At 39.9% G+C, this 17358-nt stretch overlaps 1 protein-coding gene across 4 annotated transcripts in view; it reads right to left on the bottom strand.

The window, feature by feature from the left end:
* NLGN3 (neuroligin 3) overlaps window positions 1-17358 on the bottom strand; it is a 285082-nt gene that overhangs the window by 84622 nt on the left and 183102 nt on the right. For 2 of the 4 annotated variants that reach the window (XM_068247607.1, XM_068247606.1), the window contains one exon: window positions 17265-17324. The exons of the other annotated variants lie outside the window; for them this stretch is intronic. In XM_068247607.1, the coding sequence (XP_068103708.1) occupies window positions 17265-17324 (60 nt within the window). The remainder of the gene's footprint in view (window positions 1-17264; window positions 17325-17358) is intronic. 4 annotated transcript variants of the gene reach the window in all.

Genomic DNA, 17358 nt, shown 5'->3' with positions numbered 1-17358 from the left:
TGTGTAGTCATTGACTACCATCCATAACAGTGTGTGAAACATCTTTAGCCTGCTCATCTCTACAATCAGAAAATAACTCGACATTACTGTTATCACCGTATATTAGTTCCATAAAAAGTTTCACGATATCAGTTTTACTTTCAGTTCATTAGAATCTAGGTTCTTACACAACTAACTCTTGTAAAGATTGTGGAGGCGAAAGATGGGCATAAATTGACATAACGGAGCGGGCATATCTGATCATTTTGGACGGGCATGATGCACTAAAGTATGGTAAAGTTGCCGCGCACAGTTAGCACATGGCAAGTTTACTGTTACTAGTGCAGGAGAAGCACCGGCCCATGACCCATTAGCAGCACGTGCATTACCCGGGTCATGCAGGAAATTCTGCACATTATCATAGCAACATGTGTGTTAACCTGGTAACACATGTGGCACTAAATGGGTTGACGTGCTCCCCCTGAACTAGTAACAGTAAAGTGCTAGTAGCGCTCCTTGTGCACAGCAACTTTACCGGTACTTTAGTGCATCAGGTCCAATGTACTTTAACAAGCTGTTTAATTGTCAGTTAAGTATTGCCAACAGCAATACTGAATGGCTTTTTATAAAATAAAAAATACATTTTTAAAATGTATATTTTAAAGCTACAGTGTTGCTTGAAAGTTTATGAACCTTTTTTCTTTATTTGTATATAAAATTGAACTAAACATCTTCTCATTTTCAGAAAGTTCTAAAAACAGCTGTAGCAAATCTAGTTAAACAATTATTATATTTAGTCACATATTTTTTGAAAAAAAATTATCCAATGTAGGGCTTTCAGAATTTGATGTGACCTCCTTGTGCAGCAATTACTGTAAATAGAAGTATGTGGTGACTGTTTATCAGTCCGGCACATCGAGGAATTTTGACCATTCTTCCACACACAAAAGCTTCAGCTCTTGACTGTTGGTGGGTTTCCTAACAGGAACAGGACACTTTAGGTCTTTTTTTAACATTTCAATTGGATTAAGGTCAGAACTTTGACTTGGCCATTCTGGAACATTCACTTTTATGTTTTTGAACCGTTCTTTGATTGTTGTCTTGGCTGCATAACCCACTGTCCCTTGAGATTTAGTTCACAAACTTATGTCTTCTTTCATTTTCCTTTATGTTAATTTTCCTTTAGAATTATCTGGTGTAATTCAATGATGACAAACCATTCAGGCTCAGATACAACAAAACAGTCTCAAACTAGAACAATCCCATTACCATGTTTCACAGAAGGGATACGGTTCTTATATTGGAATGCATTGTTTTTCGTTCTAGAAAATGTAATGCTCCTCATCTAAGTCAAAACCTTCTATCTTGGCTTCATCTGTCCATAAAAGCATTCTTCCCGTATCCATCTGGCTTGTCCAAATGATCTTTAGCAAACAGTAGATGGTCAGCAACATTCTGATGGAGAACAGTTTTCTCCTTGCTACCCTGCCATACACACCCACTGCTACTCAGCGTTCTTCTGATAGTGGACTCATGAAAATCAAAATGTACCAACGTGAGAAAGGTTTCAAGTTGCTTCTCAGACTATAACATACCTTGCAGTTGGGGTTAACTTTGATGGTCCACCACCTCTGGGTAGGGTAACAAAGATCTTGAATTTCTTCCATTTATATGCAATGTGCCTGACTGTTGATTCATGGAGTCCAAACACTTTAGAGATGGTCTAGTAACTTTTCCCAGCTTTGTGGACATGAAAAACTCGAGGTTCACAGACACCTTCTTTATTTAAGCCAAGAAATGCATGTGTGATCAGGCTTTTCAGGATCCCCACTCTTTTATAAACCAAGCTTTCTTATTCACTACTGTTTGTCAACCCACTGAATGAAATAACCAGTCTTGATTTCACTTTTAAATAATTCTATGGATTCACTTACTTTTGTCAAATGTTGATATGTTATTGGATCTTTTTTTTCCCCATTTAGATGAGATATAAAGTGGAAGACTAAGTGGTAATCATACTACACTTTAGCCCCTCAAAACTAAAACTTGTACAGATGTTTAATTAACATAATGATTACTATTGATTTAAAAAGTGCCATCATCTTGCATGGTACTGTACAAATAAGATGAAAAAACATATATACAGGCTATAAAAAAGTAAAGTGGCTGAAATACAATTGCAGTCTCTGCCTTGTAAATTATTTTTATACAGCAATATTAAAAGTTAGAAAAAGGACAAAGGAGTTTGCCCACCTGAATTTACAGTTTTGGGGCCTAAGGATTTCTACTTATATTAGTGTAAATGTTTACCATTCGCTGTGCATGAAAAATCCAGGTGTAACATCTGTAGGAATGGCGGCTGGGGACACGCAGGGTGTACCCGCAGCCGCCTTTGCTTCCTCGTCTCAGACCTCATCCGTTCCGCCGGCGTCTAGCACCCCGGGAACGGTATTGTCATCTGCTCATAGGGTCGCTGTCTCGCGCGGAGACAGGATCTTTATGCTGGGAGAAGGCGCGTCAGCTGACCTGCCGGTCGGCTGACGTCAGAGGTGACTCTCGCCGCTCGGATTGGCTATTCCGAGATGGGCACGGCTGAGAGTCTTCCTCTGCTTCATAAAGCCTTCGTTCACCATTTGCAAATTGTCTGCTGTCGTGAATACTTTGTGTTAGCGCTCAGACCTTAGACTAGTTCCCAGGTGTTGAAACCAAGGACTTCACACCAGACTAGGAATTGTGATATTGTTATTGATTACTTGTGTATGATTCTGGCTATACTCTGACCTCGCATTTGCTTACTGATTCTGTACTTCCGCCTATCTGATCCTTGTTGCTGAACTTCTGCCTGATTACCTACTATTCTCTTGCCTATCGCTCTGTACTGATATTACCTCTGTGTTGCCGAACCTTGCCTGTCTGACCACTCCTCTCACCAGTGGGCCCTTGCCACTGGTGAGGTATATTTATATGCCCACCAGCTCCTCTGGTGAGGTGACACTTGTTTCTGATAGTCCCTTGCCAGCTCCTCTGGTAAGGTTTTGTTAAACTATACAGTTACCTTGTCTGATGATACTTTACCAGCTCCTCTGGTAAAGTCTCGTAATTAATACTGTCTTATCACTGATAGTACCTTGCCAGCTCCACTGGTAAGGTGTTGCCAAACTATCTCGTTCTGTTGTAGCTAGGACCCACCAGATCCTCTGGTGAGGGCTAGCGTTGATTCTAGTTAGTACCCACCAGTTACTCTGGTGAGGTTCAGAGTTTGTATATAGCTCCAGTGACTGATAGTACCTTGCCAGCTCCTCTGGTAAGGGCTAGCTATACTACTCAGTCACGTATGCTGTTAGTACCTTACCAGCTCCTCTGGTAAGGTTTAGCCAAACTGCTTTTACTCTCTCTTTTGCTTATACTTTACCAGCTCCTCTGGTAAAGGCCTATTGTTTATAATTCTGTTATTGGACTCTCCAGCTCCACTGGAGAAGTCTATACTGTTGCACCAAACACCACACTTTACACTCTGCTAGCTATACTTGTATTATTGGTGATACTGCAGATCACCACATAAGCAGGTATAGTGTCTGTATTATTTGTGGTTCTGCAGAGCACAAATAATCAGACGTCTGAGTTGCAGCACCCAATCGTTACACCAGGGCTGTGGAGTCAGTATAAAAATCCTCCAACTCCTCGGGTTAGGATTCCACCGACTTCAACTCCTCAACTCCAACTCCTCTAATTTGCATATTACAATCTTGTTGCTTGAAAGCATGTAACATAAAATGCATCTCTCAACTGCCAACGCTAATGAATTTTAAAAGACAACCGAACTAAGAGGGATATTGAGGTTGCCATATTTATTCCCATTTAACCTCCCCGGCGTTCTATTGAGATCGCCAGGGAGGCTGCGGGAGGGTTTTTTTTTAATAAAAAAAAAACTATTTCATGCAGCCAACTGAAAGTTGGCTGCATGAAAGCCCACTAGAGGGCGCTCCGGAGGCGTTCTTCCGATCGCCTCCGGCGCCCAGAATAAACAAGGAAGGCCGCAATGAGCGGCCTTCCTTGTTTTGCTTAGATCGTCGCCATAGCGACGAGCGGAGTGACGTCATGGACGTCAGCCGACGTCCTGACGTCAGCCGCCTCCGATCCAGCCCTTAGCGCTGGCCGGAACTTTTTGTTCCGGCTACGCTGGGCTCAGGCGGCTGGGGGGACCCTCTTTCGCCGCTGCTCGCGGCGGATCGCCGCAGAGCGGCGGCGATCAGGCAGCACACGCGGCTGGCAAAGTGCCGGCTGCGTGTGCTGCACTTTATTTGAAGAAAATCGGCCCAGCAGGGCCTGAGCGGCAGCCTCCGGCGGTGATGGACGAGCTGAGCTCGTCCATACCGCTCAGGAGGTTAAACAATACCAGTTACCTGGTTATCCAGCTGATCTGTCATAGACTTATGCCTCGTTCACATCATACGCACTTCCGTGCGCATTTGGAAGCGCGTATGATGTGGTAACATGCAAGAAAGGCAGAAGGGTATAGACAGCCCTTCTGCCGTCCACATAAAATGCGCTGCACAGCAGTATGATGCACTTACGTACTGCTGCATGCATTCTGCCCGCAAGCGCAGAGCTGACCCATTCCCTGTCAATGGATGGGATCAGCAGTGCAGCGGGTAGCAGATGGCGTGCGATCGTACGCGTTGTACAATCTGAACATGGATCAGGCAATGTAACTGAGTACATGTAAGAGTGATGTGCAGGTATTTTGCAGGAGGATGAGGGAATTATTCCTCCATTACACATTCTTCATGTACAATCTGCACCATGTTTATAAGTGATAGACAACACCTCTGTGTTCAATGTGCACAACATTCTCAGTGGATTCCCTGCAGCTCTGTGGGGAGTACATATGTAGAGTATAGTACTACTGTGTAACTTAAAGTAAACCTCAGACAGATTAAAGTTTTATACATATCTGGGGCTTCCTCCAGCCTCCCTCAGGCTAATCAGTCCCTCGCTGTCCTCCTCCGCCACCTGGATCACTTGCTATGGGTCCAGGTACTTGAGCCAGTCGGGCATAGTGCGCATGCACACACTCCGCCGCCAGGAGCGTACTACACCTGCGCAGCACTATTGCGAAAATGCAGAACGCTCCTGGCTGTGGAAGTGGCACGCGGCCGGACTGCGCTGACTGGATGAATTACCGGGACTCATAGCAGAAGATCCAGGTGGTGGAGGAGGACAGCGGGGGATGATTAGCCTAAAGGGGGCTGGCGGAAGCCCCAGGTATGTATAAAACTTTTCTTTTCATCCCTCTCAGGTACCCTTTCCTTCCTAGTCGCCAAACCAAATTTTAACAACATATCAAATTATTTGATTTCATGAGCAAAAGGAGTGCATACATTTGCATAAAACAAGCATCAACGCATAATTATTTGCATCTCATTGACCATCTCTATTAGTGACACGGCTACATATCAGGCTTTATTCTTACGGCATAGATATTATTTAGTATATATAAAAGATTCCTGTGTACACATCATATATACAGTCACAATCAGATATGTATACAGTATCTGACTTTACGGTGACTGCTTTATTGCAGAAGCACAAGTAAATATTTTTGATTAGTTTATTTCATTTTTGTGGGCTAAGCACAGCTATAACTGTATATATAATTTATGATGACTATTATCTGAGAAATAGAACATTTTATCATATTTTCTATTGTAAATACAGTTTAAATTCATTAGGAGTCAGAGTCGGTGCATTTTTCCCCGACTCCAGGTACCCAAAAATTGCTCCGTCTCCACAGCTCTGGAAAAATCTAGGATATATATATATATATATATATATATATATATATATATATATACACACACGATATATATATATATATATATATATACACACAATATATATATATATATATATATATATATATATATATATATATACAGTGGCTTGCAAAAGTATTCGGCCCCCTTGAAGTTTTCCACATTTTGTCACATTACTGCCACAAACATGAATCAATTTTATTGCAATTCCACATGAAAGACCAATACAAAGTGGTGTACATGTGTGAAGTGGAATGAAAATCATACATGATTCCAAACATTTTTTACAACTCCAAAGTGGGGTGTGCGTAATTATTCAGCCCCCTTTGGTTTGAGTGCAGTCAGTTGCCCATAGACATTGCCTGATGAGTGCTAATGACTAAATAGAGTGCACCTGTGTGTAATCTAATGTCAGTACAAATACAGCTGCTCTGTAACTGCCTCAGAGGTTGTCTAAGAGAATATTGGGAGCAACAACACCATGAAGTCCAAAGAACACACCAGACAGGTCAGGGATAAAGTTATTGAGAAATGTAACGTAGGCTTAGGCTACAAAAAGATTTCCAAAGCCTTTAACATCCCACGGAGCATTGTTCAAGCGATCATTCAGAAATGGAAGGAGTATGGCACAACTGTAAACCTACCAAGACAAGGCTGTCCACCTAAGCTCACAGGCCAAACAAGGAGAGTGCTGATCAGAAATGCAATCAAGAGGCCCATGGTGACTCTAGACGAGCTCCAGAGATCTACAGCTCAGGTGGGGGAATCTGTCCATAGGACAACTATTAGTCGTGCACTGCACACAGTTGGCCTTTATGGAAGAGTGGCAAGAAGAAAGACATTGTTAACAGAAACGCATAAGAAGTCCCGTTTGCAGTTTGCCACAAGCCATGTGGGGGACACAGCAAACCTGTGTAAGAAGGCTCTCTGGTCATATGAGACCAAAATGGAACTTTTTGCCCAAAATGCAAAATGCTATGTGTGGCAGAAAATGAACACTGCACATCACTCTGAACACACCATCCCCACTGTCAAATATGATAGTGGCAGCATCATGCTCTGGGGTGCTTCTCTTCAGCAGGGACAGGGAAGCTGGTCAGAGTTGATGGAAAGATGGATGGAGCCAAATACAGGGCAATCTTGGAAGAAAACCTCTTCGAGTCTGCAAAAGACTTTAGACTGGGTGGAGGTTCACCTTCCAGCAGGACAACGACCCTAAACATAAAGCCAGGGCAACAATGGAATGGTTTAAAACAAAACATATCCATGTGTTAGAATGGTCCAGCAAAAGTCCAGATCTAAATCCAATCGAGAATCTGTGACAAGATCTAAAAATTGCTGTTCACAAGCCCTGTCCATCTAATCTGACTGAGTTTGAGCCGTTTGTCAAAGAAGAATGGGCAAGGATTTCAGTCTCTAGATGTGCAAAGCTGGTAGAGACATACCCTAAAAGACTGGCAGCTGTAATTGCAGCAAAAGGTGGTTATACAAATGTATTGACTCAGGGGGCTGAATAATTATGCACACCCCACTTTGCAGTTATTTATTTGTAAAAAATGTTTGGAATCATGTATGACTTTCGTTCCACTTCTCACGTGTACACCACTGGAAAACGTCAAGGGGGCCGAATACTTTTGCAAGCCACTGTATGTATATATATATATATATATATATATATATATATATATATATATATATATATAGTTTGGCAGAGGTGGTATTAAAAAGAGCTAACCACAAAACACTTGAATTTTGCCTTAAAGAAAAACTATGAGGAAAAAAACCTAAAGGCCTGTTTCCATTAGAGCTAATCTGCATGTGTTTCCTGCATGCAGATTCGCATAGACAATACAAGTGGATGGGCCTGTTTCCACTTTTCAGGATTTCTGAGCATGGTAGACCCCGCAGAATTCGCATACCGCTATGCGAGTCGCATACAATGTAATTAATAGGAAATTCGCATGCGTTTTCGTATGCAAATTTTACCGTGAATTTGCGGGCGTTTTCGCACAAAATCAATGTAAAAGCACACAGGCACTGACATGGTTAAATTCGTATACTTACTAACATATGCGTAAATGCCCTCAAATTTGCTGTAAAATTTGCATATCTGTGCAAATTCGTTTTGCGTTTTCCACGACTAATTTGCACCGCACAAGTGGCCCTAAAAGATTTAAAATACAGAGATGTACAAATAGATATAAGATGCATTTTTGTAATGCACTGAAAATTATTTTTTTTCAAAGTAGATATCATTTTAAAGTATTAATCTGACTTTAACTTTTTATCAGTTGGTTTTGGACTAGTACATAATCTCATGAGAGACTCTGTGGGTTTCCTTAATTATCAAAAGTACTACCAAGTTGGCAGTAAGACAATCCAAATCAAAGAACAATGGCACTCGAAGAGGCAGAGCAGCCAGTATCATTGTATACCCTGGGAACTGCATGCGTTACTTATCCATCCAGTACCCCCCCCCCCCCCCCTTCCTCAATGCTAATCTGTAGGATGTCACCCTAGGTTAGGTATGTTGGGGAGTGTTCCCCAATAACGTATGAAGTTGCCGACAGGTCAGCAACCTATGCAAGGGATGTGCATCAATTTTTCAACATGTGCATAGCCCTTCTATTCTCTAAAAATAATGGCACAATGGAGAGGATCATTTGTTGTTTTAAATTATTTTGAGCCTTTAAAGTCAAACTAATATCCTCATTTATAAAAAGATCACTTTTTCCTTTGTAGTTACTATTAACTATTGCATCATTTCATCCTTTGGATGTGGTCTATCCCCTGCAACCAATCAATGATCAGGAGTGTCCCTTTGGATTTCCTCAGTCTGAGGATTGCAGCCTTGGTTGTGAATTGTATGTAAGTATTAGGGATTGGTGCACCTTTAGTAAAGAGATACACAGGAGATTCACCAAAAGTTATTCTGGTGTATTATTTAGAAGGTATGATGTTACTTGTTTCACTAAGGAGCAAGCTTTGGACTACCACCATATGTGAAACATACTATCTACAACCTTGCTACATCTTTAGCATGTATCTGGGATTGTTGGGTTTAATATATGGAAGAAGGCTGGAGTTTATACCATCCTGCAAGCTGCAAGCACTTTATATGGTGCCTCTTGACACTTAGTTGCTATGGAGCAGTTTGTGTTAGTTCCAGACCTTTCTTCAAATCTTCTGGGGATAATTTTTTGCTTATTTCCTTTGACTACGCTTCCATGAAAGTGAGTTCAATCCAGTATACCTATAATGCTCCTTCTGATGGGAATGTGAATACCCCACACCCCACAAAAAAACACACACAAACCACCCACCATTTCTAAAACCAAAAAAGAATAGAAATTTATGAGGTTGTCGTTTTTTAGGTTGTCCTACATGGTTAAAGTGTGCTCGGTAAGAGCTTAGAGTTGGTCTAAGTGTTTTTCTCCTAGCTGGGGTGACCCAAGGTATGAGTAGACCTGTAGTGAGTAGTCTGATATTAGTAATTTGTTTTTCCAACTGAACCCACAATTTATTTTGATTTCCATGGATCCACGGTAGATTCTTAGCTATTTTTTCTTGCAATTTCATCGCTGTTTGGGTTTCAGATCATCTTAGGGTATGGAAAATGTTAAATAGCAATGTGAAGATGCATGTCCTCCCATATGAACCTAATTTGTAGCTCCTATAAAACTTGCAGAGTATGCAGGGCATTTCACATAGGCAGACTGTAGGATGTATAGAAGCTTGGGCAGCTGATTCATCTTGATGATATCACATTTACTCAGCCAGATTAACCTAGCAGAGCCTCATTTCCTGAAGCTATTGAATAATGCAGTCAAGAGAGGCTTAAGGTATAGCTTAATGAAGGAAGATAATTGTTTGGAAATTTTGATGACTAAATACTTTATAGTCATATTTTGGAATGAATCTGAATGTTTTAGATGTTATCTTAAAAGTGCTGAAACACAGAGATGTTAAGAAGCTCAAATTTAGAATAATTTTCTTCATAATTGATATATTTATCAAATTCTTGAAGTTCTTCTATAATATTTGCTAGAGAATTGTTTGGTTGTGTAATATCTAGAAAGCCATCGCCTGAGATTTATGGGTCAGATTATTGTGGTATACCTATGCTATCTTGGTTTTGATTTATGGATTGGTCTAGATGCACCATATCTATAATATATAGAATAGGAGATAGAGGGCACCCTTGACAGGTTCTATTAGCAGATTGGTTGCTATACGAAATGGAGCCATTGATGCGTAATTCAGCAGATGGGTTGGTGTACAGGGCCATTATAAATTTATAAAATCTATGTGAATGATAAATACCTATTTATTCCTAGGATTTCTGAAGCAAATCCCAATTGATTTGCTGCTTTTTCTACATCAGCTGATAATAGGAGGAGAAGGATATGTTTAACTCTAGGTTGGTGTATAAGAATATGATTTTAATCAAATTATTTCTAGCTTACCTGTGAGTTTCAAATTCAACCTGATGTTTATGAATGGGAGGATCTTTTGAATTCTATTTAGGGCCCATTTCCACTAGCGATAGGATGTGAAGCAAACATCGCATCGCGCCGCGGGTACTTCTGGAAGTGTGGATGCGGCCGTCAGCTGTTGCTTACAGGAATCTGCAGCGTGCATCTGATTCTTTTCCCGGGTCGCATCGCATAACTCGCAAGCAATGGAAACTGCTCCACTGACTTACATTGGTTCCGTTCAGATGCGATGCTCGCACAGCGGCTAGTGGAAACAGGCCATTACTGTACAATATTACAGTGTATTTAACTCTGGAACAAATGCAAAACTAAAATGTATAAATACTGTACATATGTAATTTACATTTTATAGTTTTTCATCATAATGATCCTTGAAGGCAATGCAGGTTAAATGAGGATAAATCAGAAACATATAAAATATTGCCACTTAAGTTTCATTTCTTTTTGTAGTTCCAACTCATGGGTTCACTGAAGCTTTGTGAGCAGAAAAGGGTCTCGCTTTAGTGCTAAAAAACGCAAGATCTCTAACATTACAAAGGCATTGCCTTCTGACGTGGTGACAAATGATCATGATATTATTCTCCATGCCTTCTACACAGCAGTAAAACAAGACTATTTTCCCGTCAAACAAGCAGATGGAGCTCCAAACAAATATCACATTTTTATCTTTGAATCCTAATGTTTCCTAATACTTTTAAAAAGTTTATTCATTGGCACTAACCCTAATAAATAAAAATATAAGAATATATATAACTGTACATTCAATATGAAGAAAAGAAATGAAAGCGTAAATGCCATATATGTCAAGTTTATTGTATGATATGCATCTCCATTGAAGATATATAGGTTGTGTATAAACAGAGTATAAAAGTTTTGTGATCCCTTCTGGAGACATTTTACTCATGATTGGTCTTCTGGTGAGCCAACCAGCCTATTCTGTTCTACAAAGAGGAGACTTGAACAGGATATGGCTGAGTAATATCTAACTCAGAGGTTTTCAGAAGCCCACAGCTTTGGAGGACAACTCTAGATTGCGTAAAAGATATTTACCAAAACTAGTATAAATAATTGTTTCAGGACACAACATTCAAGGGTGAGTGTCTGGCTTTATTATGTTGTGACTGATAATAGGAAGTAAGGTACATTTTTGGAGTGGACAAAGACAGCAATAAATAATCTAACTCCCCCATTTGATCCAACTGCTAAAAAAAGAACTCCATATTGCCTAGGCTCTCACTCTTTGGGAAAAGAAAGATTTTTGTTGCTTTGGCAACCCCTTGTTCAGATTCCTGAAGAAGTGTTCTGAACTGCCTCTTTCTTACTGCAAGCTACTATTTGGTGCCTATCCACATTCTAGATTAGTATGTAGTTAACAAGTAAAGCTATATAAATTCTGTTCTTAGGACAAGGAGTGAACATTTTTACTATTTTTGAGCTGAGGAAATTTCCAGATTTCTTGTCTGATGCCTTATGGTGGCCACTAATGATCCAATCTTTTTCATCCAATCTTACCATTTCTATCTAATATAAGTGAACTGCCTATAGTATCCAATTAATATATTCCATCAGTTTACTCTTCTACTACATAGATTTGGTAAGATTGGATGAAAAAGATTGGATCATTAGTGGCCACCCTTAGTATTCCAGATGTCACTCTTACAAACAGCACTACTGTCTTCCAGCACTAAAGTATCTGGTTCAATCTTGACCCAGGACACTAACTACAGGGAGTTTGTATGTTCGCCTCATGTTTTTGTGAGTTTCCTCTGACTCTCCAAAAGTATGGTGTTAAGTTCTTGATTTCCTCCCAAAATTGGTTTTAGACTATGGTAGGGATACTAGACTATGACTAAGGTAGGGATTAGACAGTGAGATCCTTTGAAATAGTTAGTGAATAGAGATGAACAATGAATTGCTAATTATTCAAAGTTGATGCAAATTTCAGTTGCTATTTGCAGGCAACTTGAAACCAGGCTCAACAAAATCAGCCACAATTCTTTGAGGTGGAATAAGTACTTTGAAGGATTCCACCCGATCTGTGTATGACCTTGATTTTAAAACCTCTTGGTGATGATGTGTTTTTGTATTTCTGACATGATATGGTTTTGCATTAAGATTGTTTTCTGAAAAATGAGATGTACTTATGTAACTATGCCATATATAGCAGATATACTGTATATGTATCTTATGAGTGCATCAATAAAAAGTATTTAAAAAAAAATCAGCTACAATTAATTTGACTAACTAAATTTCAAAATTTGCAGTCACAAACCACAAAAATCAGCATGTAATTCATCATCTCTATTAGTGAAATAAATGATGCACCAATATCTATAAAATGCTACAGAAGTTGTGGCTATAAGGCAAAATAAAAATAACTGTTGCTTACTAAACAGAATTCCCTGAATTTTTATGAAAGGCTGCCTTGCTTTCTTGCCACCTACTATAAAAAAATAAAATAGAAAATATTTTATAATTTATAATTGTACAATTAAACTATTTAGACATGGTCAGTTCCCCTTTTCACCTACTGATATAAGGTGAAACAAAATTATGAATGCACGTAGGTCCACCGTGGCCTAGCAGTTATCTCCATGAAGTGGTTGATTCCTTATAATGCTTACTCCACAACTGATCATTTGGCAGCCCCTATGCCTTCCCTGTAATAGTTGTCTCTGCACCCAGTCAGTGTGCTCAGTCTTGTTGCTCAGCAGGTTAAAGTGGAACTTCAGCCTAAACAAGCATACTGTCAGAGTCTGAAGCGAGAATAAATCTCGCTTCAGACCTCATAGATAGCAGGGGCATGTGTGCTTAACGGGGGTCCCTGATCCCCCAAATCTCCTCCGTACAGCCAGGGAGCGCTTCCTGGTTGAGGCAGGGCTAACCGCCGCAGCCCTGCCCCACGCGCGTCTGTCAGCGCGTATCTCCGCCTCTCTGTCTTCCTTCACTGAGAGGGGCGGGGGAGAGGCGGCGATGCGCCGCTGATAGACGCGACTGGAGGCAGGGCTGCAGCCGTTAGCCCTGCCTCCAGGAAGCAATAAATCTGCGACCAAAAGACGACCAAGGTTTGCGGGGGTGGGTTTGGGGGTGAAGGGACCCCCGTTTAGCGGCGCGATAGCGGCGGTTTAGCAGGGGCACACATGCCCCTGCTAACTATGAGCTCTGAAGCGAGATTTATTCTCGCTTCAGAGTCTCTTTAAGTTACATTAGTTATGTTAATTAAAATAAATAGGTAACATAATCTCTTACCTACCCTGTTTTAAAAGAACAGGCAAATGTTTGATTTCATGAGGGAAGCCATCTTTTTGGTTGAAAGGAGGTGACAGTGTCCTGTGTGCTGATCACCCCTCCCAGTTGCTAGGCAATGTGAATAACAACATAGGAAATCCCATCATGCTTTGCACAGCATCAGGGAAAAAAAGCCAGTGCAGTTTTCTTTGATGGGTGGAGCTTAGCTAAAAATGCAGCTAAAAATTATGCTTTGGTAAGAAAAACAAAGTTCTGATGCTGTGAAACTGTTAAAGAAACACCAAGCCTTTTCAGTTCTGCTGAGTAGATTTTTAGTCCGGAGGTTCACTTTAAGGCTCTCAAGCCTGGCCACTTGTCCTGCACCCTGATTCATTGCTGCCTTTTCATTGTCTTGCTTCTGCATTGTTCTGAACCTGTTCTCTTACTCAATATTGTTGCATATAATCTGACTATAATTGGTCCTTTCATTTGGTGAAAAAAAGAAGTAGCCCACTCTGGTGTTTATTTTTATGATGTAAAACTTCAGACCACATAACACAACCACACTGATCTACATACATATTCTTCAGTTTCTCGTCAGTAATTAAACAGTATAAATACCATACAAAACCTTTAAATACAACATATACAGTTTATAAAAACAGGACATGAAATAACTGTGCATTTAGGACAAACATCCTTACCTAACATAATGGCAAAATCTTAACTCTAGTAAATTGCCTATGTGTGATGCAAAACTATAGTGAATATGTATTGTGCAACTGCCTCAATACTGAATATATTGCCTCAGTATGATCAAATATTTCTACTCAGATAGATGGAAATATCATTGCATAAAATGTGGGTTGGATAACTAATTCGCTAGGCTTGTATTATTCCTCAGCTTGTGAAAAAAATAACCCTAGTGCACAAAAGAACGATCATGTCACTTTCCAAGTGACCTGAACTGATTTGATCTGTTGTTTTCAGTAAGTTAAAGGGACACTTAAGCCAGCAATAAAAAATCGGTTTTACTTTCCTGAGGCTTCTACCAGCCCCCTGCAGCCATCCCATGCCCTCTCAGTCACTCACGGAGCCTCCGGTCCCCCACCGCAAGCTAGTTTCGTTTTCCTTGACAGGCCCAACAGGTCTGGCCACGTGTATTTTTCTTCCCGTTCACAATAGCATCCTGCACCTGTGCAGGATGCTATTGAGGACAGGAACATGAAGGATATGCGTGGCCAGACCTGCGCAGGTGCAGAAATCCTGCCAACTCCCTGTCAGGGCCTGTTAGCGAAAACAAAACTAGCTGGCGGCGGGGGACTGAAAGTAAAACTGATTTTTTTCCCCCCTGATTTAAGTGTCCCTTTAATGTGGTCTGCTCTATGGACAAGTAGTATGATCAAACTCAAGTCTAGACATAAAGATAGCAGATATGTTTTTGGATGATGATACCCAGTAAACATGTATTAAGGGCATGCAGGAAGCTTGAAAAGGTGTATTTTTCCTGAATGGATTTTACTTAGTATTTGGTTTGCTTTGCGCTGAAGGACAACTACAGGAATTTTGTCTGTATTTATCAGGAAGATTGATGTGATTTTGCAGGTAGTCTCTATGTGTACAGGATCTAAATATTAAAGTGCTAATTAAAGTTTCTGCCTATTTGTAAAGGATATAATCTGAGACATGTCAAAAATGAAAATGAACAAGAAAATATATATGAAGCTGGAACTCAGCAGTTCTCCTATACCAACAGTTTAATACAGGCAAAAAAAAAAAGTCCGCCACCTACCTATTCAATGCAATTGGCCCAATAACAAGAAACAATCAATCAAGAAGTTACGTGATTAGACCTCTGTTTGTATAATCAAGGTATTTATGATGTTACATTACTATATTGTTTAGTAAATGCCAATGCTGTCATACCATCTCTCCCTATCAACTGGAGAACATAAGTGATCCAAGAAACTTTGAGAGAATTTTTAAGAACTGTTTGCTTTTGGGTGCAAAGTTTGCCATCCACACTTTTTTAATGACTCCAGGTTGTTCTGGATTTATTAAAGATAAGCTCTTGCTGTAAATAAATAAATAATCAATAAATAAATGAATACATGCAAAACACAATAAACCAAACTCTAATTCACAACCCTTTCATCAATTCTCACTATAGAGGCAAGGGTTGAAAACTTTTGCACCTTAATGGATGAAGCAGATGAATATTGTGCGTGTCAGTTTAGGTCCTAGTATTTACTAAAAGCAACTGTGTGGATATATATTGCTCTGTGTGCCAGATAGTAGACTTGGCCACAAAATAACCATTTTCTGTGGCTTAATCAAACACCTGAAAATGAAAATGGCAGAAGGCAAGTACTGATGTAGGTTAGAGGTTAAAGTTAAGCACTACTTTAGGAAAGTAAGGTGACAAGGTTGAGGGGGATTAATCAGTGTTGGGAGGTTGTAAGGAAGGACTGTACATTGATGATTTAGGGTTAGGAATAATGAAGGAAGGTATACTACAGTGGAAGGTTGGGTTGAGCATTAGGATGTAATTAATATTGGAGGAGGGTTGAGGTTAGGCATCAGGAAAGACTTTTAATTAGGGTAAGGGGTTTTCCTTAGTGTGGAAGTTAGGGTTAGAAAGTGAAGGGCATAGTATAGGTATAGCTGATAAAAAGGGAAGAGTTCCAAAAACCATGACAAAAGTACTTCTGCAAAGCCAATAGTAGAATATTAGTAACAGCACACTATCAGTACTCTAACTATTCGCCTCACACAGTACTTAAATAAACAAGTATATAATACCCTAATACATATTTTTAAAAATCCATTCCAAGTTTGCTGGATCACTCCTATTCTCTAATCTAGTAAATACATTGCATTATATTTTTTGCAGCTGCTGGATGATTTGTAGGCCTACACATACACGGTGACCATGGATTTTGTATTTTCATTCTTAGGGCATGTCTTGTGTAAGGATCATACTTATATCACTTTCTGCTATTGCTACATTTATTTTTCTCTTGCTACCATGTCTTCCTGTAGCTTAAAAATGTACTGTGTCCCTACATGACATTTGAAGAGTGTTTGCACTCTGCTCCTACATGTAAGTAATGGCAATAGCAAGGTCTTATTTTTTTACAGTAACCATCTTTGTTTGGGCACTTTCTCACACAACCCATGGAGGTATACACTGAACCCATACCATACTGCTAATAGGAAGCACCTTTATCATGCTGCTACAAAAAGTGAAGCAAGTTCCAAATTTAGCCTTGAATAATAAAATGAACCTCTTATTAGCTGTGTATCACCATAACAGCATGACAAGGGTCTTTTCTATCTACTGTGCACTGAGCTGAATCTTAGTATACATGACAAATGCAGACCCTCATGGGATTTGTGAGTCCCAAACAAGGACATTTAAGGAAAAAAGTATACACTGTCTACTGCTCTGTGTCGACATGTACTGTGCCATTCACAGTTGCTTGCATGGTAGGGCAAATGGCAGATTTTTATGTCATAAAATTATGGTATAAAGAAATACAGAGTTATCTCTAATATATATGTATGTTGATATACTGATTTCTTTCCCTATACTTGTTTCCACAAAATATGATTTACTTACACTAGTGCACAATGTCTTTGGTGAGGATTATTTCTATATCACTTTTATGAGGGAACACTGAAAACATCCCCTTTAAGCTTTAATAGGGAGGATGGCCTTGCCACACACCTTGAAATTACATACCTCCTTTCCTACAAATTTTCTTGTTGGGTTTTCGGACACACTCCTTGGAAATCCGTTTTACTGTAAAATGAATAAAAGACTCCGCAATAACAGG

The sequence above is a fragment of the Hyperolius riggenbachi genome, chromosome 8 (assembly GCF_040937935.1).
Source record: "Hyperolius riggenbachi isolate aHypRig1 chromosome 8, aHypRig1.pri, whole genome shotgun sequence".
NCBI lineage: Eukaryota > Metazoa > Chordata > Amphibia > Anura > Hyperoliidae > Hyperolius > Hyperolius riggenbachi.
Note: the sequence above shows the minus strand (reverse complement) of the source record. Positions and strands in the feature narration are given on the sequence as shown.